The following is a 22366-nucleotide window of genomic DNA, read 5'->3' as shown; positions in this document are numbered from 1 at the left end:
CTTTTCTCTGCAATTTAATTATATGTCATTCTTAATGTGATAAACATTCATGTGACTTTTTTTTAAACTTCCTCACACATCTCATGTTGCTTCCTTCCTTCCTTTGATAATCTGTCTCCTCTCAGACAGCTCATTACCCTCCTCCAAAAAAACAGACTGGAAATTCAAGTTCATTGGCAGACCTTGTATTCATACAACATGTTCAGCTTTCAAGGTGAGATATCATCTTATTCTACTTCAAGATTCAGAGAGAGAGAGAGAGAGAAAAGATGAGACAGAACAAAAGCATCTTTATCCATTATGATTTATTCTCTACAATACTTCATTAGAGGATAGAGTTCAATGATTTACACTCAGAAGTTATATAGCTAGGAGGCAACCAAGTGTAATACAAATAATTGGTCTGACATCTCTGCACTGAATGTCAAAAGAAGTCTCCTTGCTTTAAGGAAATAAAATAAAATTAACCAAAAAATGAAACATGTAGGTTCCAGAAATACAAACAGAAAACAGCACTACGTCTGTGAAGATTGCAGATGTTAACGTATTACGAAAAACAGGTAATCCTGTCCCAAAGTTAAAATGAACTTTCAGGATTTCTTAGACTTTTTTGTTCTTATAAACTGTAGCTATATGTGATATTTTGACCATAAAACTTTTCAGACTGAAATGGCCTCTATAGAGATTGGATGTTTAATATTATGAAAATTTTTAAGAACCTCACAGTGGAAACATTCCAACACTGACATCTCCAGTGATCAAAGACATTCTCCTGTAGTTACTGTAAAACAAGACAATGCATAATTGCAGCAAGGTAACTTCCCAGTGATGGTTATCATGAGAATAAACCCTTCTGGACCAAAAGGCATTCAGCTAAGGATGAGCAAAATCCAAACCATCTGACTATTGCTGGGACCCTCTAAAGAGGGGATTTTACCTGCTATCCAGCTGAGTTCTAAAGCAACTGAAGGGAACCCTGCAGAGATTATCTTTAATCCTAGTGGTCAACATTTATTTTGGTTGCCCACTTCTTGTTAGGCAACTGAAAGGCCGTATGTTTCCTTTCAGACTGGTCTCATCCTTATGCATACCTGTCATCTAATGATCCAGAAAAGGGATTATTTCCTGAGAACCACTGTCCCTGCCAGAGATTTTTCTGAGATGATGTGATTACTGGCATGCTTTTCAATTGATTTCTAACTGGACCCCACTTGGGACTGATTCGGAGAGTGCCCAGTTCTCAGACAGCAGACTGGTATTTCTTGAGTCTGCTTGCTCTTCCACTCACAGCACCAAGATAAGAACACAGTCCATCTTTAACAGAGGCATTTTTATTTATAGACTGGGTGGGGGGGATGGAAGTGGGAGGGGTAAGGCTTCCCCACTCCCGAGCCATTCAGCCCACTTCAATCTAATGCAACCAGGTCACTCAGTCCTAAAGTTCTGTTCTTAAAATGGCAGCTAACCCACTCCCTCTTCTATTAAAATTCAATCCAATCCAGAGAACACAATACACTGTTAAAGACACAGATCAGGGCAAACATTTGAAAAAGAAACTATAGAGTCGTGTAACCAGGCACTATACGCCTGCATGACCTGTCTCGCTAGTGTGCCCAGGGGTGAACAGCCTGGCACTACATACCTGCATGATCAGTCTCACTGAGCATGCTCAGGGGTGAAGTTTTAGCACCAATTGTTTTGTTTTTTAAATCTTTAAAAATCAAATTATAACATAGAACACTTGAACAGTAATGAGTGTAGCCCTATGTATCAGTACTGATTGATGGTGGAGGTGAATGGTATGTCCAGACCGGACCCTGCCCCCTTCCCCATCAGTTCACGGCACCTAGGAGAGTAATTACAAATCACTCTAGTTTGTAACAAGACTGATTTATTCTCAGCAGCAGGAAATCGTGAAACAATCCCTTCATCTTCAAACTTGTTTCATCTACATCACAAGGGAAATGTGGCAATTCATAAGAATGACCCAGTACAGAAGCAAGGCTGGGACGATATTGCACAGATATCCAAAATAGGACCCCCTCCTTTTCCTCACATCTACATTTCCCCAAGAGCAGCACAACATGACACTGACAAGCAAAACTGCAGGGTTTTGTTCACTTCTTCAGAGGAATTAGAAGGAACAGCATGCACAGTTTTGAGGTTTCTTACAGACCCACTTCCCACATAAGGAGAGAACATGTGTAAATTTCTGGCTGGGAATATCAGACTGTTTAAAAAGCCAGCATTACCACACATTTTAGAGGATATATGCAATCAAATATCCATTAGTCCATTATGTTCTTAATCTGTGTTTTCTTTGACCATCCTTGCCTATTACCAAGATATTTGTAAGAAGCTTGTATAATCATTTTACAGTCCCTGATGATTAATTTAGAGGTGCCATAATCCAGTATTGAGGACATCATTCAGTGACTTGGGTAGGAGGAGTATGCAGACTGGATAAGATGCTTCCATTTAGTGGCAAATATCTTGTGTAATCAGCAGCGATGGGTGAGGAAATACAAAATGCACAGGAATTTAATAGGGTTTGAGTAAAACTGATATTTAAAAAAAAATTGCTTGGTGTGGCAATGACTAAATTGTGTTAGACAATGACTTACAAGCTAACCTACATAGCTTTACTCTGTAGACCTGCCTTGAACTGGAACATCAACAACTCTCATATCAGATCAATAGTCACCCTAGAGAAAGTGGCTGTCCTGTTGAAAGGAATGTCTCCGAGAGTGCTTGCTTGACTTAAACAACTTTCAAGCACTAGATTCATTTGTATGACTGCAATCAATGCCCTGCAAGAGCCCCCTCCCATTCCCCAATCCATCGTAGGTTCTACCACCAGTGTCTAAGGCAGTAAGGAAGCCTAGTTGTAATTGAGAGGAGATCTTCCAGGCAGACTCAAGTACCTCACCATTTCTGTTCAATAGCAGGCTACATCATAAAACACGGTTTAAACCAGAAAACTGAATATGAACCAGAAGAAGAGGGCTGGAGAATTCAACTGACAGTGGAATCTGAGAATTAAAGCCTTCTGGGGTTTAAGCAATGGTTTCATTTGTAATACCATCCAAAGGGTGTTCACATCTTTAAATGGTTTCCATCCAGGAGGAGGGGGTGCTATCCAGATGTTCAACCCTCCCCTTAACATGATGTCCACCTGTGATGTTTGGGGACTGTAATCAGCTCTTGATACACAACAAATACCAGAGATTAAAAAAAGAATTTAAAATAACCTAAAAATGTTTTGTTGGACTCCGTTGCCCAGACTGCCAGAGGAACGCTCCTACTTGATCTGGGGGGCTTTCATAATTAACTATTCAAGTTTCCAGAACGTAGGACATACAAGGACAGAGCAATCTGAAGTGGCACTTTCACTCCCAGGGGTCTTCTGCACCTCACTGCAATTCCTAGTCATGGAGCCCCAATCCAACTAAACCCCCATTTTGAGGGAAGGCTGAGATAAGGCTTGGGCCCCTGAAGTTCTGTCACACTCACATCATTCCCCCCAGGTCAGCTGGAAGGCAGACTTGGCAACGGAAGCTAGCATCATAAAATGGTGCAGTAATAGAAGTAACTGGACCAAGAAGAGGAGGCATCTGCCCCAATGATGTCATAGCCGTTGGTGGCAACTGGGGGGCGGGACTGGTCATGCAGCCGTGTGTCAGGAGTAATGATTGTAGAGGGGTGGGGCATGAAGAGTGCCATTCTGGAAACAATGCTGACGGGAAGCCATATATTCTGCATAACTGATTGTCACCTTCTCACTGCGGTACCTGGGAGGAAACAGGAAATAACAGGAAGTAACTACAGTACAATATTCATCAGCAAAAATATCACGTGTGTACTTATTATCTTCACTTAAGTAGCATCACAACGGTTGAGCAACCTCACACAGAGCAAGATGGGCTCCGTGCCTGAAAAAATATAAGTTATGAAATTAGAGTGAAAGACTGAAGAAGTGCTTCATCCATCCTATAAGCAATGCCCAACATTTTTTCAAAGTTGGGAGCCTAAAATCAGGTTCCTAAACAAATATTTAGACACATGATCAACATGACCAGATTTTTAACGGTGAGACCTCTCAGATATCAATGAGTACTCATCACCTTTGAGAATCAGGCTACTTTGATGCAGGTACCTATGAATTTAGGTACCTAACTTAAGTCATCCAAGCATGTAAGTTTTGGCCCATGATTCAAGAGAGGACACCAGTGACCTGTGCTAGTTTAGCACCAGTGACTGACAAAGATATTTGTTGCCTATAAACAGAATACTGTTTATATCAGACCACGCAAGTCCTTCTAGATAGCTCACTTTTCCACACACATTAGGTGTTTTAGCATCACATATTTCAACATCAGAGCCTGACCTGAGACAATCATAGTTACACATTTCAGGAAGTGGTAGTCCGGGACACTGGCAACAAGCTGCTAGTTTGCATTCGTTATGCATGTTTGCTTTGAGAAAAGCCATAAGCAGAGGAGTTAAACTTTCAGGGAAACAGTAGAATGTATTTTCAAGTGTTATTCACCCCCGGTGTGAATTTAATTTTTAATATACTTGAAACATTTATGAAATGACTAATAAAGCTTCAAAGTAAAGGAGGGTTTCCTGATGAGTGTACATAGCTACTCTATGTTCCACCATCAGAATCCAAAAAATCTGAGGGTCCATTTTGGGAAACTTGTGAATTTCTACAACAGATAAGGGTTTGCTTCCATCCACAGCATTTTACATATGTACACAACAGCTGAAGGCAAGTCCATATTATCCCTGGTGTTAATGAATCTTCATCCAATCCCTTCCTCTGTTACTATAGCACATTTCTACTTCCTTGCTCTAGGGAGAAGGGCTGACAAGAAGCAGAATGTCCCCATTTTTACCCAAAACAACCATATCCTGCAGACACTGCTTCCTCCTAGCAGACACAAAGGGAATACAACCAACAGTGCAGTTGGGAGCATGGATAGGTGGGCAAGCCTGAAAACCAGCCTACTTTAAGGCTGGTTCTACTGTAAAAGAGCTTTACCTTCCTTACAGATATGCCATCCTATTGAGTAATATATGGACCAAAAAACCTTCAAAAACAGACTCCAACAAGAAACTGCTGAATTAGAATTAATTTGCAAACTAGACATGATTAAATTAGGCTTGAATAAAGACTGGAAGTGGATGGGTCATTACACAAAGTAGTCAAGTATCAGGGGGTAGCCGTGTTAGTCTGTATGTACAAAAACAACAAGGAGTCTGGCGGCACCTTAAAGACTAACAGATTTATTTGGGCATAAGCTTTCGTGGGTAAAAACCTCACTTCTTCAGATGCAACACAAAATAGAACTATTCCCCCTACTGTTACTCACGCCTTCTAGTCAATTGTTGGAAATGGGCCATCCTGTTTATCACTACAAAAGTTTTTTTTTCTCCTGCTGACAATAGCCCACCGTAACTGATTACACTGCTCTACAGCCAAAATGCTTCTGAAATAAATGTAGTCAAACTTTACTAATTCTGGGTCACTGAGAACGAAAATGATGCTTAAAATTGTTGATTGACTCTAGTTTTCAAAATATGCTATTGGGTCAGTATATAAGACCCTTGACTTGGGAATGGCGGAGGATAAGTGAGTTATAAAGGGAAGGGATCTCAATTTAAACCAGAAATGACTAAAATACATCTTTGACTGGATCTATGAATAAATCTATGACTGGGTTTGGACAGTACTTGCTTTTTAGGCAAAACAATGAATGATGCAATCTGAAGCTGGTATTGCATCATACATTATATGAATTGCATCATGTTATTCCTAGAAGTCACGGATGATGCAATCATAATGAAGCTTACATCACTCTGCTGAATAAATTGCCCTATATCAACTCTAGAAATCATACAGTGTTGTGCTCTCTTATTTGTCACTGTTTGATTTTGCAAAGGGACACATTTCTGTTTAGCCAAAGTGAGCAGAGATGCCTCGTACTTGTGTGAACAATGCAGATAACTTCTGCTATGTTTGTGGTGAAGTGACTTTTGCATCACAAAAGCGCAGTATAACCACTATGGTTAAGAAAGCCTATCACCTTTATTTTGGCTGCAAAATTGGAGATCAGGACAAGAGGTGGGCCCCACACATACGCTGCAACACTTGTGCAACAAATCTTTGCCAGTGGTTGAACAGGAAAAGGAAATTATGCCTTTTGCAATGCCAATGATTTGGAGAGAGCCAACAGATCATACCAGCAATTTTTACTTCTGCATGGTGCCTCCAGTTGGGAAAGGTGTGTCAAAGAAGAAAAAGTGGACTGTGCATTATCCAAACATTCCATCAGCTATACACCCAGTACCTCACGGAGAAGGACTGCCGGTTCCTGATGCACCAGAATCATTCTCACTTGAGTCAGACGAGGAAGAGGATGAAACTTCTGGTCCTGAACCATCAATGTCACAGGACCCACATTTTCTCCCATCCTCCTCCTCTGAACCACACCTCATAACACAAGGTGAACTGAATAACCTTGTCAGGGATTGGAACTACCCAAGAGTAAGGCAGAGCTGTTGGGCTCCAGACTACAGCAGTGGAATCTCCTGGCAGGTGATGTTAGGGTTTCCATGTTCCGTGACCGTCAAAAGGGTCTTGTCCCATTCGTCTTCATGGAAGGTGATCTTGTAGCCTGTAACAACATCGATAGTGTGATGGCAGCCCTCGTTCACGATCCAGATGAGTGGAGACTGGTCACTGATTCATCGAAGATGAGTCTTAAAGCTGTTTTACTGCATAATGGCAATGTTTTGCCATCAATTCCAGTTGGTCATGCAGTCCATATGAAGGAAACCTATGACAACATGAAACAACTTTTGAGGTGCATAAACTAGGACCAATATCAGTGGCAGCTTTGTGGCGATTTGAAGGTTGTTGCTCTCTTGCTTGGTCTGCAGACTGGATACACAAAGTACTGCTGTTTTCTCTGTGAATGAGATAGTCGTGCAAGAGATTCCCACCACATCAAGAAAGATTGGCCACTCCGACAGTCATTGGAGCCTGGGAGGAAAAGTGTTCAGCATCCCCCACGTGTTCAATCAAGGAAGATTTTGTTACCACCCTTACATATCAAGCTGGGTCTGATGAAGAACTTTGTCAAGGCCATTGACAAAACACAAGCAGCTTTCAAGTACCTCCGTGGAAAATTTCCAAGGTTAAGTGAAGCTAAGATAAAGGAAGGTGTCTTTGTTGGTCCTCAGATTCGTGAACTTCTTCGAGATGATGCATTTGACCATGCACTGCGTGGCAAGGAAAAGATGGCATGGAAAGCCTTCCAGTTAGTGGCAATAAATTTTCTCGGAAACAACAAGGCAGACAACTACAGGTTGTTGGTGGAAAACCTCCTCAAGACATACAAAAGCCTTGGTTGCAACATGTCACTAAAGATACATTTTTTGCACTCTCATCTAGATTTTTTTCCACCGAACTGCGGAGCAGTGAGCGACGAGCACGGCGAGCGATTTCACCAGGATATTGCAACAATGGAGAAACGCTATCAGGGCAGATGGAACCCATCAATGCTTGCAGACTATTGCTGGACAGTGACAAGAGATGCTCCATTTAATGAATACAAGAGACAAGCCAAGAAGCGCCGAGTAGACACTGAATAGGACTAAACTATGCACAGAATAGTTTTTTGCCTTTTTTTTCATAATAAATTTTATTTATATAACCCTTTTGCTGATTTTTAAAGTATTACATAAACAGGACAGGTGAAATATTATCATGTAAAGCAACCATAAACACATGAAAAGACCTAGGTTTACAATTTATGATTAAAACTCTACTATCTACACAATATACATAAACATAAAATGTAAAAACTTAAATATCTTAGAAACAGTAGCCAGTTGTTTTAACTGTCATATTTGAATTCAGCACATCGAAATACATAATAAATAGCACATTTTATCTCTGAAGTAGACGACTTCTCAAAAATTGTAGACCAGAGTTACGCTCGTTATAGTTGGTATGGCAACACCCATTTTTTCATGTTGTGTGTATATATACACACACACATATAATCTTCCTACTGTATTTTCCACTGCATGCATCCAATGAAGTGGGTTTTAACCCATGAAAGCTTATGCTTAAATACATTTGTTAGAATCTAAGTGCCACAAGTATTCCTCGTTCTTTTTGCATCTACCTTATGTTAGCTTAGTGACTTCTACTTCTTTTAATCTTTCACCTTGATAAATGTCAAGTAAATTTAGAGGCGGTAAAATTTCATTTGGAATTTGCTCACTTGCAGGTGCCCAGCTCCATAACTTCTGCATGAACTGAACATGTTATACTGTGTTGCAATATAAACTCTCTACCTCATGTATAACATTTACGATGCTGGCCTTCAACCTACACCTCTCATCTGAACGTGGCATGTCAATATTGGTATCAAAGGCAAGCAGAAAACGGATTGTTTTTGAAACCAATAATATACTATCTGATTAAGTTAAAACTACAAAGCTGTTAGCTTACCTGGTGAGTTTAATTGTTTTCCTAAAGTCATTGGTAATCGGAGCCTTAAATCCACCTTTCCTGAGCAAGGAGTCTATGGTCTGGATCTGATCCCAGTCTGTTGAGAAGTAACAGCAAGGGGGATTATTATTTTAGTATACAGCCGCATTGTAAAGAAAAGGAAGAGACAAACAGGGCTGTAGAAAACCAGAAAAACCAGTGCTGACAAAAAACGGAACATACAGCAGGTTACAGACTGAGCCTTATAAACACACTGAGTGAGTTGGACATGCATGGTCTCATACTTGCACACTTATCTACACACACTCCAACCCTTCTAAAATCCTAGGGGAACTGTAACTCCTGTAATATAGCAGCTTAGTGTTCTTCTGGGAAGGTCTCCGCCCTGCTACTGCTGCATGGACCGCTGACCCATTTCTCCATGCTCAAGTTTAGTTGTCTAAATCTTAAAATATACCTAGCTCTTATAGAGTTGAATTTGGATCAGCCTGATGGTCTAGTGACAACACAGTTCACTGCTGTGTGAGAGATCAGAATTAAAATTCCTACCTTGGTCTTTTACCCCAGGGCCAGCAGGATGTGACAACTCAACTCTGCAATGTGGAGGAAAGGAGGCAATATTTTGTGCAGTTACAATGGTGGCCATTGCTAGTTGAGTGGGAATTGTGCTCAAAGGGTGCCTGGCTCCTGCCCTCTCTAGAGGAGCTACATTAGCAAGAATGAAGAGAAAGTCTCTCTCCTGTTGGAGTGCTGGTGCTGTGTTGCCTGCAGATATCCTTGGTGGTGGGAGAAACATGAAAGAGGAAACATGCAACGCTGAATAAACCTGAAAGGTCCAAACTTCAAGATCCGCCACTGCTTAAGTCCGGGATCCTTTTCACCCTAAAGGACTCAATTGTGTGTGTACATGGGAGGGGAAGAAGGGCCAGATGAAAGCCAGACAGCAGTGGTGTAGAGTGTCTATTAGCCACATGATGTTTGGTATTTGTGGCTCTAGTGGAAGGCCTTTCACAGCTATTGCAATCTAGACCCACAATCCTTAACTTTAAATATGCCATTTCTGTGACAAGATGAACTGCCATATATGGCAGCCATCTGAAACCCACCTTGTTCCTTAGCAACCTCAGGTAAGTACGTGGCTGTACGTTTGACACCTTTCTCATTGATGAACTCTATTCTGATCCCATGGATCCCAACCTACAAATGGAAATGAAAAGCCAAGTGAGAGGTATTTGCTGGGATTGAATCCCTGACTGACTTATCTTCATCAAAGCACAATGCATCACTGCGCCAGTCTGACCACATTCCTGCCATGGTAAAGGACCTTCTCTCTCTCCCAGGCCAGCCTAACCAAAGGCTTCCCCAGATGGGCAAATGGCCCCCTGCCTCTTCTTCCAGGCCAGCACAACCAATCTTCCTGCCTCCTCTCCTGGGCCAAACTTGGCCACAGACTTCTAACAGGGCAAAGAGCTTCCCATCTCCTCTCCTGGGCCAGCCAGGCCATGAGTTCCTGTAGAGGAAGAGTCACACCAGCAGACTACACCCACAAGCCACAAACTTTGGCAAGTCCCTCTTCTTTATTTCTCCTTATAAAATGAATGCATTTCCATGTACTGTCTCCCTAGCATTCTGGCACCGATTGGCTCCTTAGGACCTAAACGATATCTTCCTCTAATCCCTAATGTCCTCATATTCCACCAAATTGTCTCTAGATTCTCATAAAACCAGCCACATCCTCACCTCCCTTAACCCCCCAATTAGATCCCTTCCCAACCACAACAGGACTATTCATCCATCACTTAACTGGTCTCTTTCCTGTCTCCTCTTGTTTTCCATCCCCAGTTCCTCTGAGCCCAGTTATAACATCCATACACCCTTGTAATGAAGGAGACACATTACCATGTACTAACCCGAACCCGAATGGAACGAGAGAGTGATGCAGAGTTCCAAATGCACCTGTTCTCACCTCCCAGTCCAGGTAGTCACTGGCATCCTCAAAGTTAGTGAGGAGGGAGACAGAGCAGAAAAGTTTAGGCAGCTCCTCACGGGTCAGGGGGGGAAATCGGCTGTCCTTAAGTGCACTACAGAGGGACAGAAACACATGGCCTAAAACCAACACTGCATCAACATTTCAGACACACACAGAGTCATTACATTTAAAACCTGCCTGAGATTACAGAAAAGTTTCTCCAGTCACAAGAGGTGGAGGACATTGTAAGTAATCCTACCCTGTTATCTTCATATTATGTATCCAGAGACCTCAACATGGTTCACTAGAAGATACAACAGAGCCTCTCTGGATTTGTAAAGAAATAGTCGCTTTGGCAAGAGAACTGAAACTGAATTAACCACCAAAACGTGCAGGCTGCGGGCACATTCAGCATGTAAATAAGTTTGAAATTACCTTTAAAAAAATTAAGAGGTCAAGCAAAATCCAGATGTCACAGATAACAGAAGACTCAGCTGTTGCGGAGATGGTCCATAAGGTCCCTGGTATGTCACGTTTTTTCAACTATCGTGCAGTTCTGAACGTTTCTTTTATTATGAAATGTATAAAATTATACAGATTTATAAATCTAATAAAATTTCTCTGATGCGTTGAATCCTCTTTAAAAACAGAGGTCTTTAGCACATTAGGTTGGTCTCAGAATTACTTCATTTTCAGTGTTATTACCTGGTTAATGTGTATTCCCTGAGTCCTGAATGAAGATTCATGGCTGAGAAGGTTCCAATGCAGCCACGAAGCCGCTTGTCTCGCCCAGTCTTCCACGTCACAAAAAGCGGACTGAAAAGGCAAAACAAACACACGCTAGCCTCAAAGAATCCCAGCTTTGGGGGAGACAAGCAAAGTGTGAAAAAGCAAGTGTGTGCTAACTCTGATAAGCACCAGTGTGCCATCAATTACCCAGTAATTTTTGTTAAAGGCATTTCCCACCTCTTTTCAGTATCTGTAGTCAGATCAGTATCTGTCACCTTTTCCCATGAGCAGCAGAGTTGCTTAACCCCATAGGCTGCCTCTCTGTGCAAGTCTCTGAATTCTTGGTATTGTCCACTAGTTTATACACAAATCCACAACAAACTAACATAGGTGAAACAAACACCTATACATTTATAGCATGCCTTTAAAACTGAAGGACGCCAAAGCGCTGCACAAAAAGCACACACTGAGGGTTGTGAAAAAAGCTTTTCTTCAGGGAAAAAACAAACCTAGATTTTTCTGGGTTATGTCCAAGTTCGGACGTCTGGATCAATTCCCCTAGGAAAATTTTTATTCATTACTCCTTTTGCCTATGTTTCATTTGATTTATATTTATGGAGATTCTCTCCTGCTGAACAGACATTCTTGACTGAACAAAAACAAAATACTACATCATCCCACGCTCTTACACAGTTTTATTGCAATTTTTCACACCTTTCCCCCCCCCCCCCCCCAAGAATTTATATGAACATATTTGCAGGGAGTTTTTTTAATTAATTTATTTTTTGGGGGGTGGGGGGTTGATATGAGAAACAGTAGGCTCTAATTTCAATCTGTGAATAAATTAACTCCTAACTTTTTTAGAACAGGAAAATGATGATGAGATTGTCAAGGTTTTCATTATACCTTTCTTGTTTCTCAGTAGGCCCAGATGGGAAGCCTGCAGGGGGAAGAGGAACAGAAATGGGTAGAGTCATTGGTGGCTGGAGAGGAGGTTGTGATTAGTGGGTGGAATAGACTCATTAGCTGTTGGGAGAAGGGAAAGAGTTTTTGAAGGGCTGAGAAGAGGTATAAGGTCATGAACTGTTAGGGGTTTGCTAGAATCTATAAACTTCTAGAAAGTTGGGCAGGGCATCTGATAATGTGGAGCTACACATAAAGCTGGGTAGCTAACCTTATTTTTCCAGGCTTCACAGTATTGAATTCAATCGGTCACTTAATTCTAACCAGAATAAATGAGAAAGGCGTTAAACTAATGTTTCAGAACAAGTGATTAGTTGATACTAAACATCAGTGTACGAATTTCTCAGATTGAATATGTCTAAAGATGAAAAATGGTGGAAGAGAAGAGTATGGACTGAAGTAATGAAAGCAATTTTTCTAAAGAAAAATCTAAACACTGTCAAGAGTTGTGAATGAATAAAGTTAAAAAGGATTCATTCTCATATCAAAAAATGCAGAAAATTGTTTTTTTTTTTTTAAGTTTTCAAAAGGTGCCGTTGGAAGAAACGTTGTCTACTGAAGTGGAAGAGCAGAATCCTGATGAATCTGTTGATCCTCCAAGTGAGACATTTTCAATTACCAAAACCACCATAATGTTTTGCTTAGGGAACAAAAATAAATGAAATTGTGAGCACTTCTCAAGTACAGTCATGTAAACTTCTGATGTACAGGTGTTTAAAACACTATTTAAAATCCAATGAGGAAAGCAACACCCAATAACATCCCTGAGCAACAATGGAATTGCCATATTGGATCAGAGAAGTCAGTCACCATTAGTTCAGTATCCTACCACTGACGGTGGCTAGTACCAGACACAGTTCCAGAGGAAGGAGCAAGAAAGACTCAAGTGGCAATTGTGGAATAATCTGCCCAAACAGGAGGTTGAAAAATTCTTCCACAACCATTAGCACCTGGTTGAATGCAAAGAAACACAGGATTGATGGTTTGAGCAATGCTTGGTGGAACTCTCAGGAGAATGCATCTCTACATTTCCATCCAGCTACTGCATACTGAAACTGGCAACGAGCATGTGGAAAAACATAATACACATTTCACATAACAGACTCTATAGAGAGGTACTAAACTTGCAAAAAGAGATGTCTGAGGAATTTAGCAGACTACAGGCTGATGACCTTGCTGCCACAGACTCAGTGGAAATTTGGCTTGATCTAGTGAATACTGGAACCGCACAAGGACAAATTAAAAAAAATAAATAAATCAGAAACGCTCTGGAACTTTTACTTTTACCTTTACTTAGCTAACATGACACTGATCCCAAAGAGAAAGGTCACAGGTTGAGCCCAGAAAAAGAGGGAGAGGCTCCATGATTGATGGAACATAATTCTGAGTTAGTTCCATCTTTTCTAGGATTGAAATTGAAGATGCATATTTCTACCCCAAATCTATGTTTTCAATGAACTGCATTGTGGCTTTTTTTCATCAATATGATGGAAATATAATCACAGAGGACAGGATAGTTGAATTCAGAATGGTGTCAATTTTTAGAAGACCAGCATACCTGATGCTGTACAGCCAAAATCAATTGTGCATGTTTTTAGTACATTCACATTGCTTTGTTCAAAACTTCTTAAAATAATGCTGATGCTGAAAAAGGATATAATTTGGTAAAAGTATCCTGGTACCAGAGGACAGACAAAATATAGTTAGGCTTCACTAATTAGCAAACTAGGAACTTGATTATGGTATTCTTGTCGGTTTCCTAATTTTTCATTTTATAACAAGGACATCTACTTTACCGTTTGTCTAGCATACCTGTCTGTCCACGTGACCTGGTCACTATTAGTGCATACCTTTGTCTCTTGTCTATACCTCTTAATTATAAGTTAACAGAGTGAAAAGGACACCATTGCAAATTACTTCTGTGTTTTTAGTCTAATTGCTTTGAGCACTTGACACCACTTGGTTTTATATAGTCTATTACACTTCTGTCTCATGCCCCAGCATGGCAACATCATCCCATAGAGGGAACCTATGCCCATGCTCTTCCAAAGGGCCTGAGAGAGAGCGTTTGCTAGTAGCAGCAAAGCCAGGGCTTTGGAGTTGTGCTCCGGAGCAAGCTCCAGGCAAAAACCTGCAACTCCACTGCTCCGCGCTCCAGCTCCAGGCTCCGCTCCAAAGCCCCGGAAGGAATAGCAAGCAAGCACCTGCACTGAGTAAGGGGAAGGAGGAGATAGGCCCACAGATGTGATGTTCTGCTCTTTTTAGGATCTTTATAAGTATCACCTTAGGAACAGAAAAACCCTTATTAAAAAAGAGCAATTTTAAGAACAAGATGTACTATCAAAAACTTGAATTATTTAAAATTAGTCAGCTGAACAGTGCCTTTTAACTCTAAAGTGTTCTGTAACAGAGTTTGTGTGAAAGAGGTTATACAAAATAAAGTTGCATTATTGACTTGGGAATAGACAAAACAATACAGCTCATCTTCCTATTCCAAGCAGCAAGCACCAAACAATGAGCAGATTAATATATACTTTTCTAAAAGAAACCCTGAGATCCCAGGGAATGACAAGGAAATATTTAGATTTGGATATTACCAGCAACTATTTTATAGTCTAGCCTAGACCATTTCTCTGCTCAAATGTATTTATAGTGCATTAGAGTACAGTATGCAGCCAGAATCCTTATGTGATGACAACTGCACAGATACACAACCTATGTCATGTGGATGCCACATATTGATAACTGAATGGGGGTGGAGGCATCCAGTCTATTTAATAAGTCTAACAGGCTTAGCTATTGACAAAGGTGAATGGGTACTTTTACATAAATTTTACATTAATGTAAATTAACATTAAAAATTAAAGCAATTTATTTTTATCCACTTTTGGTGGTGACTCATCTGTGCCACAACCCCTCTTTAAGGAGTCCCACAGAGATGAATTCTCAGCCCACTGTTCTTTTCTATCTGCTTCTTTGTCAGATTTGACACCTGTAATGTCTTGTCATCCATGCGCTCTGCTTGCCTTGACTAAGTAACCTTGGGGTTCCTCTCAACTTCCTCAGCTAAACCTCACAGATGGAAATGCTTGAGGAGTATCCTCACAGAACTAAACCATCTCCTGTCTTTTTCTCTTAGACACCTTCTTTGTTCATAACCTCGGTGTCATCCCTGAATCAGGACTCTCCACCTCGTCTATAGCTGCATATCTGCCTAACACCATCTCCACAACATTGCCCATTTACACCATTACTTTGATTCCTCCAAATCTTCATTATCTCACTGACTATTGCAATTCTCTTGCCCATCCTCTTACACATACAAAGAATCACCATTGTCTCACCCAATCCTCAACCAACTTCAACTGGCTCATCCTTTATTTCAGGATGGACCCCTTGTTTTCAATAACCTTCCACTGACTTGCTTCAACCTACTTCTGACAGAGTCTATTCTCCTACCACTCACCAAGCAGCAGCCTCATCCCTTCACAAAATCAGCACGATAGGCATGAAGGTTGGTTTCACTGCAGTACCTGCCACACGATGTTGGCTCCCTACTCCACCCTCAAACTTACCATCTTATTTTAAATGTCTTCTGAAAAGCTCCATACCACTTCTGTTTCTCTTACTCTATTTTAACCCTTTTGTACAGTTTCCATGAAAGACATTATACAAGTTAAAGCTGCATTGTGCTTTAATGAGGGTGATATTACTGTATAATTAAGTTCTTTCAGTGAGGAATCAAATCACAGTAGAGGGAAGTTGGGATGCTTTATCGTAAACTGGGATTGTACATCTTGGTAAGGGATATATTGCATTATCTAGCCCATTAGATAGGGAGCTGAAGCTTCTGGGTAAGCCTATTGCTCTTCCCACAGAGAGTTTCCAAGCTTAACATTTGCCTTCTATTAGTGTGACAAATGGAAATGTCATTCCCTAAATGCCTACTTATGTCCAAAACAAATCAGATATGAGTTTTACTCCCTACTTATGGTCAATCTTTTTGGTTTTGATTTTAGATCATCCTACAAGCAGCACAATAACCCCCTTGTATTCCTGAACACTAGTTTGCCTGTTTTCCAAAGATCCCTTCTCCCTCCCCACCAAGTCAGAGCCCTGGGTGCTGGACTGTCAGGTTTCTTCCTGCACATACGGGTTTACTCACTAGGGATCATTGGTAAATCGAGGAAGTCGTGGCTGAGGGAAACCATAGAGATGACAGTAGAGTACGTCAAAGCAGTAGCAGCACATCTCTGCTGTCACTACAAGGTTCTTGGTACTGTTGGCAGTTCCGTTAGACCGAGAAAGGGGGCTCAGAGCTCCTGAAGTGGGATTCATTCGAGTAATTGGGGAATTTGCAGGGCCCAAAGTTAAGTCAGATATGTTCTCCCTTCCATTGCTCCCATCTGCATGCTGGTGGTTCTGAAGAGGACCCGAACTTGAGCCGGGCACAGTTGTAGCCTGATTCCCGTGACTGTGTGTTCCACTCCCAGACAATTTGGGTTTCTTTACCCCACAACAGCCTGCTGCCAACTTGGGCTCAAGTGGAGGAACACAGCGTCTTTTTCCCATCCTGATTCAGCACTTGCTGCCTGGAGCACTGCAGAACCCTGGCAAAAAAAGCAATATAAAAGATTGTTACACTAGGTAAAAAAGCAAGAGTGTCTTCCTCTCCCCTATTAAGATATTAGACAGGTTCATTTTTGGGGGGGGAAATGACAGAGCAACACACTTATAGATACAAAACAACACCCAAATCATTGTACAGAGAGTAGGTGTTTCAGTGCAGAGTGGCAGTGTACATAAACCACTATCTCCACCTGATCACACTAATAACATGATTGGCGAGGCTTACTGTATATTTTAAAAATAAAAGTAGGAAAATCAATACAAGAAAAATCATTTGGCCTCCAAGCAGGAAGTGAAATAGAAAAAAAGTGCTAGGACTCTAGTCACATCCCACTTGGCTCCCTTCACTCCCTTGGGGATCATTCTTTCACCTACCGGCTACTGCCTCTCCCTTAATGGCTGTTAGCCCTCCATGTGGTGGGTTCCCCCTCCCCCACTCGCCTAAAGGATGTGGTCCACAGATCTTTTCTCGCAAGTCTCTTGAATGCCAGGCTGTTGGCTTTCCTCCCCTTGATTCAACTCAGGCCTGGTCAATATGTGTCAAGAAGAAAAGGAAACTGCCACCATAAACTGATGTTTTATAAAAAAAAGCCATTACTGCAGACTCCATGCACAGCCACACCAGGACTAGAACCACCAGCTAAAGGAAGCTGATAATGTTTGCACACATCAAGTGCCAGCAATACAGACTCAAACCAGGGCTCATGGATAGGAAAGACTATAGGTGGATATGTACCAGGTAGGGAGTAGCTTTAAGCACAGTGTATACCCAGCATAAGAGAAGGAAATGGAATACCAGCCATGGGGGAGGAGGTAGAATTTACCATGGTCAGAGGATGTGGTGGGGGTGCAGAAGAAAACACTCGTACACTCACAAGATGTAGGGAGGAAAAACTGAGTGCAGGCTCATGCACCCCAGGAAGGAGCAGACTGAATGTAGGCAAAGAGATTGGGCACCTGTGCAAGAGGGTCAGGAAATGATTGATGGTCAGCATGCACAAGGGTGAGGACTGAGTGTGGGGGAATAAGAATCTATGTAGATAAGTACATGGTCCCATCACCATAATATCCAAACATATCAAATTTTAATGTGTTTATCCTCACAACACCCTGTGAGATAGGGAAGTATCAGCCCCAGTTTTCACAATGGGGAACTAAGGCATGGAAAGTCTAAGTGATTTACCCAAGGTCACAAAGGAAGTGTAGCAGAGTCAGAATCAAACCCAGGTCTCTGTTTGACAGGCCAATGCTTTGACCACTGGACCATTCTTCCAATTTCCAAATATTCAAGTGGTGGGTGAAATGAGTGCGCACACACAGGCTGGGAGGAAAAGAACCAATTTGGTACATAGCTGATTAGACTGTTTTTTCAGGGAAATTCCCTTTCCCTCTCCTACAACCAAGAACAATTTAAGTTCTAAAGAGTTATTTTAGCTGCTACAGGACTGTTGTGCTATCCCAAAATGGAACACGATTGGTTCGGGATGTTCGTGAGTTGTTCTCTCTCTCTGTGGACTACTTCTGCTTAAAGTGTTTAATTAAATTGCACAGGTATGTGATGTGTTATCTTTCCCATACAACTAGGCCAATACACCTCCATCCTGACCTGCAACAGCCCAATGTCGCAGTCCAAGTTTGATTTTGAGCAGTGACCACTCATCCTCCCCAATTGCTTTGTGAACAAATGAAGACTAGAGTGATACCAAGATTATTTTCATTTGTGACCTAATCTAGAATTTGACTGAGTAGAGATAAAGGCACTAGCTTTCTTCAAAGCAGGAGCCGCCTTTTAATGTGTTTGTAATGCACCAAGGAGCCTCAATCTGGACACTAGTGTAATACAAATGAACCAAGTCACACCACATAGCTCTCGCTTTATCACTCTTAAATTCACCACATATATACCCTGCCCCATTTACATATTAGACTACATCTTTTGAGAGCACCAGCAAGACTAACAGTGCATGCTCAAGAAACCCTTGTTTCAGAGATTGGGCACTAGAATCTTGGGGTTTCCAGCCATTTAAATAACCTATCCCTTAAAAGCACAACATTTGGTCATCCTGCCACGTTAGTTTATGATGCAGAGTTGACAAAACATGAAAGCACTTTCTGTTTATCCAGGAAGGCAACTTTGGGGTGTTGGCATATTGTTTCTCTCTGTGCTACGAATATAGGTTAGTGCAAAGAAATAGGAGCTTACTATCTTGTTGTATTAGCATGAGGTCATACTTACTGAAAGCAGAAAACTTGTATTGCCAAGAGAGCAGCAGCGTGTGGGGGAAGCTACTTAATATCAGGAATGAATTCTCTTTTCTCAGGTCCCATTCCTATTCCCCAAATCTGAAAGGGAGGATTTCAGGGATTGTGTGTTACAGATAAGGCTGAAGTTATAAAACGGTCATTACATGAAGACAAGAACTGTACAAAAGGATTAATGGAAGCTAGAGACTGGACAGGAGTCCACTCCTAACTACCAGGCCTAGCCGATATATGGGAAGAGATGGATCAGGTGAAGCCGCTAACAAAGGCGGGGTATCTATCAATCACCATGTTCCCTGGACCTCTTGCATATGCTGCTGTCTGGGTATAATATAAACTCATGCAGAAGTCAGCATGCAATGAACAGATGCTTTAGTGGAGGCACTGTTTTTGATACAATATCAGACAGCATTTCACCTTAGTTAAACTCTGCCCTGGACCAGGAACTGCCTTCCCACCCCTCAGGAAAGGGCAAGACAGACATAGAGCAACCAGGTACTTTCAGTAAACTCCAATTACTCTAAATACCCCAAGACATAAAACATGGGGAATCTGCAAGGACTGGCAGGGGTAGGGTGGAGATGGAGCAGGTGACAGTGCACGTGCAGTGAGACAGGCAGGAGGAACTGGCAGGGGAGAAGTTGGCCTGAGAGGCAATATAGCACATGTGGGGGAGGGAAAGAGTTGACTGGGCAAGTGGGGAGGAGGCAGGAAGTGTGGGGGTTTAGGTGGTTGGGAATGATGGGGACAGCAGGTGATCAGTTAGGAGGGCAAGTAGTGGCTAGTGGGGCCTAAGGGAAGGAAGGTGACTGGGCAGGTGATGGGACAAGAGATGACCAGATGGGGAAGAAAGCAAGGTGGCCGGGCGGGGGCAGGAGATGTAAGGCCAAGGGAAAGGAGGTGATAGGGAAGCAAGTGACTGGGGGGTTAGTAAAGGAGATGATAGAACAGCAAGTGATGTAAGGTGGAGGGAAGGAGGAGACAGGGGAGAGGCTGGTTGGGCAGCAGGAGGTGACCAGCTGGGAGGACAAGAAGTGGCCAGTGAGGGCTGGTGGCAGGTAATGGGGCAACTGATGGGGGGGGGGGAGGAGAGAGATGAGAGGGCAGAAGGTGACCGGGGAGGGAGTGGGAAAAATAGGTGACTGGGCAGGTGACCAGGGTGGGAAAGGAGATGACAGGGGAGGGGCTAATGGGGCAGCAGCAGGTGACCAACTGGGAGGGCAGGAAGTGGCCAGCGGGGGCTAGGGGAGGAAGGTGACTGGCCAGGTGATGGGGCAGGAGATGACCGGGGCGGGGGCAGCGAGGCTGCTTCTCGCCAACAGGCGGCGCCCGAGGCCGCTAAACTTTCCGGGACGGGGGCGCGCGGGGCTGCACAGAGACACCCCCCCCGCGTCCCGGCTTAGGGCGGGGATTTAACCTCCACAGCCCCGCGCACCGGGAGGGGGCCCGGCTCCCCCAAGCGCAGAGGCCGCGGTGGGTGGGGGCCTCGCCGGGGACTTTCCCACCTTCTCCTCCGGCCCCGGCGCCGGACGCGGCTTCTCTGCCGTCTCAGCCCAGCCGCCGCCGCTGCCTCCCCTCCGCCGCCTCCTCCCGCTTCATGGAGCCATGGGCTGGGCAGGGGCTCCCCGGAGAAGCGGGCCCGGCGGGGCGGGGGGGGCCGCACAGCGAAGCCGGGGCGAAGAATTCCCCAAGCCGCCGTGCAGAGGGGCTGGAGGACTGGAAGGGAGCGAGGCAGCACCCAGGTCCTCCCCTATCCCAGAAGCCTCCTCCCTGACAGTGAGGTAATAGGGGAAGAATGTGCACAGTCCGCCAACCTCCCATCGGCCCCACGGCCTTGGCCCGACCATAGAGAAGAAGGGATAGTCTTTCACAAAGAAACCATAGATGCCAAATAGGTCCGCTTCGCATCATGTGACCTCACCAGAGGCACGTGACTCTTTTAATACGAATGAGTTAAAATGGCTTTTCCTCCTCCCCATCCAGTGTGAACCGTTGGCTTGGGCCATTGGCTGATGGAAGGGCCTGACTCACGCGGTGTGAATTCTGCTCTTTCATTGGATAATGGACACGGTCGGAGGAGGGCGCGCGTTTGGGGGCGGAGAAGGGCATGCGCACTAGAACTGAGGGTGGGCAGTGGTGTCTGCTCTGAGCTGTATGGGTGGGCGCCTCAGATTCCGCTGTGTAGGCAGGGGCCAGGCCAAGCTCCACGCGACAGCCCCGACTCTAGTATAGACACGGCTGTGCCGCAAAGTGGCGACCTCTGCTAGGTGGTTCATATCTCTGGCGGGGGCCGGCTCGTGCCGGGGCTCGTCTACAGTGACCGCTTCTGACTGGCTGAGCGGAGGCCAGCACGGACATCTCGGAGCGAGCCGTGCCAAAAACGGGGGAGTGGGGGGTGTTGGTGCCGTCTCAACGGCGGCTGGTAGAGGCACAGCAGCGACTGGTGACTGTGTAGCCATTTTGGGGCTCCCTTATTCTTGCTGGTCTTACCACTTGGGCATGCCCATTGGCTACACTACACAATTATGTTGGCCTGTATTACACCGTGTAGCACCGCCTCAGTAATTAAATTGCTTTTGTGCCTGCACCCTATGTTCATAAGAACGGCCATACTGGGTTAAACCAAAGATCCATCTAGCCCAGTAGCCTGTTTTCAAACAGTGGCTGATGCCAGGTGTCCTGGAGGGAATGAACAGAACACTTAATTATCAAGTGATCCATCCCCAACTTCTGGCAAACAGAGACTAGGGACACCATCCAGGCTAATAGCCACTGATGGACTTATCCTCCATGAATTTATCTAGTCCTTTTTTGAACCCAGTTATAGTCTTGGCCTTCACACCTCCTCTAGCAAGGAGTTCCGCAGGTTGAGTGTGTGTTGTGTAAAAAAAATACTTCCTTTTGTTTATTTTAAACCTGCTGCCTATTAATTTAATTTGGTGATCCCTAGTTCATGTGTTATGGAAAGGAGTAAATAACACTTCCTTATTTACTTTCTCAACACCGGTCATGATTTTATTGACCTCAATGATATCCCCCTTCGTCATTTCTTTTCCAAGCTGAAACGTCTGTCTTATTAATCACTCCTCATACAGAAGCCATTCCATACCCCTTATCATTTTTGTTGCCCTTTTCTGAACCTTTTCCAATTCCACTTAGCTGTTTCATTAAGAAAACTCAAAACTAGGGCAGTCGATTAATTGCAGTTAACTCACGCAGTAAACTCAAAAAATCATGATTAAAAAAATTAATCATGATTAATCACACTGTTAAACAATAGATTA

General features: G+C 43.2%; 1 protein-coding gene across 5 annotated transcripts; it reads right to left on the bottom strand.

Moving 5' to 3' along the window:
- Window positions 1-288: 288 nt before the first annotated feature.
- On the bottom strand, window positions 289-20860 carry AMMECR1L (AMMECR1 like). 5 transcript variants are annotated; one of them, XM_065556095.1, is made up of 9 exons: window positions 20588-20860; window positions 19057-19163; window positions 16357-16801; window positions 12135-12168; window positions 11205-11315; window positions 10497-10611; window positions 9637-9727; window positions 8531-8627; window positions 289-3791 (listed from the first exon to the last, which is right to left on the bottom strand). In XM_065556095.1, exons 3-9 carry the CDS (start codon window positions 16400-16402, stop codon window positions 3680-3682), a joined length of 606 nt encoding a protein of 201 aa, XP_065412167.1. In that variant the 5' UTR covers window positions 16403-16801; window positions 19057-19163; window positions 20588-20860; the 3' UTR covers window positions 289-3679. The 5 variants fall into 5 exon arrangements, with proteins under 5 accessions (XP_065412167.1, XP_005286455.1, XP_023958984.1 ...); XM_005286398.5 differs by lacking the exon at window positions 12135-12168; XM_024103216.3 differs by lacking the exons at window positions 9637-9727; window positions 12135-12168 and having other exon boundaries at window positions 10430-10611.
- Between the last annotated feature and the right edge of the window lie 1506 nt (window positions 20861-22366).

Source organism: Chrysemys picta, chromosome 9 (assembly GCF_011386835.1).
Source record: "Chrysemys picta bellii isolate R12L10 chromosome 9, ASM1138683v2, whole genome shotgun sequence".
Taxonomy (NCBI): domain Eukaryota; kingdom Metazoa; phylum Chordata; order Testudines; family Emydidae; genus Chrysemys; species Chrysemys picta.
Note: the sequence above shows the minus strand (reverse complement) of the source record. Positions and strands in the feature narration are given on the sequence as shown.

Coding starts and splice junctions, on each gene's coding strand:
- AMMECR1L (XM_005286398.5), bottom strand. CDS start 16,763: ATGGGAAAAAGACGCTGTGTTCCTCCACTTGAGCCCAAGTTGGCAGCA. Junction 11,316..16,356: donor CGATTTACCAATGATCCCTA/GTGAGTAAACCC, acceptor TTGCCTTTTCAG/TCCGCTTTTTGTGACGTGGA. Junction 9,728..10,496: donor GTGACTACCTGGACTGGGAG/GTGAGAACAGGT, acceptor TTCCATTTGTAG/GTTGGGATCCATGGGATCAG.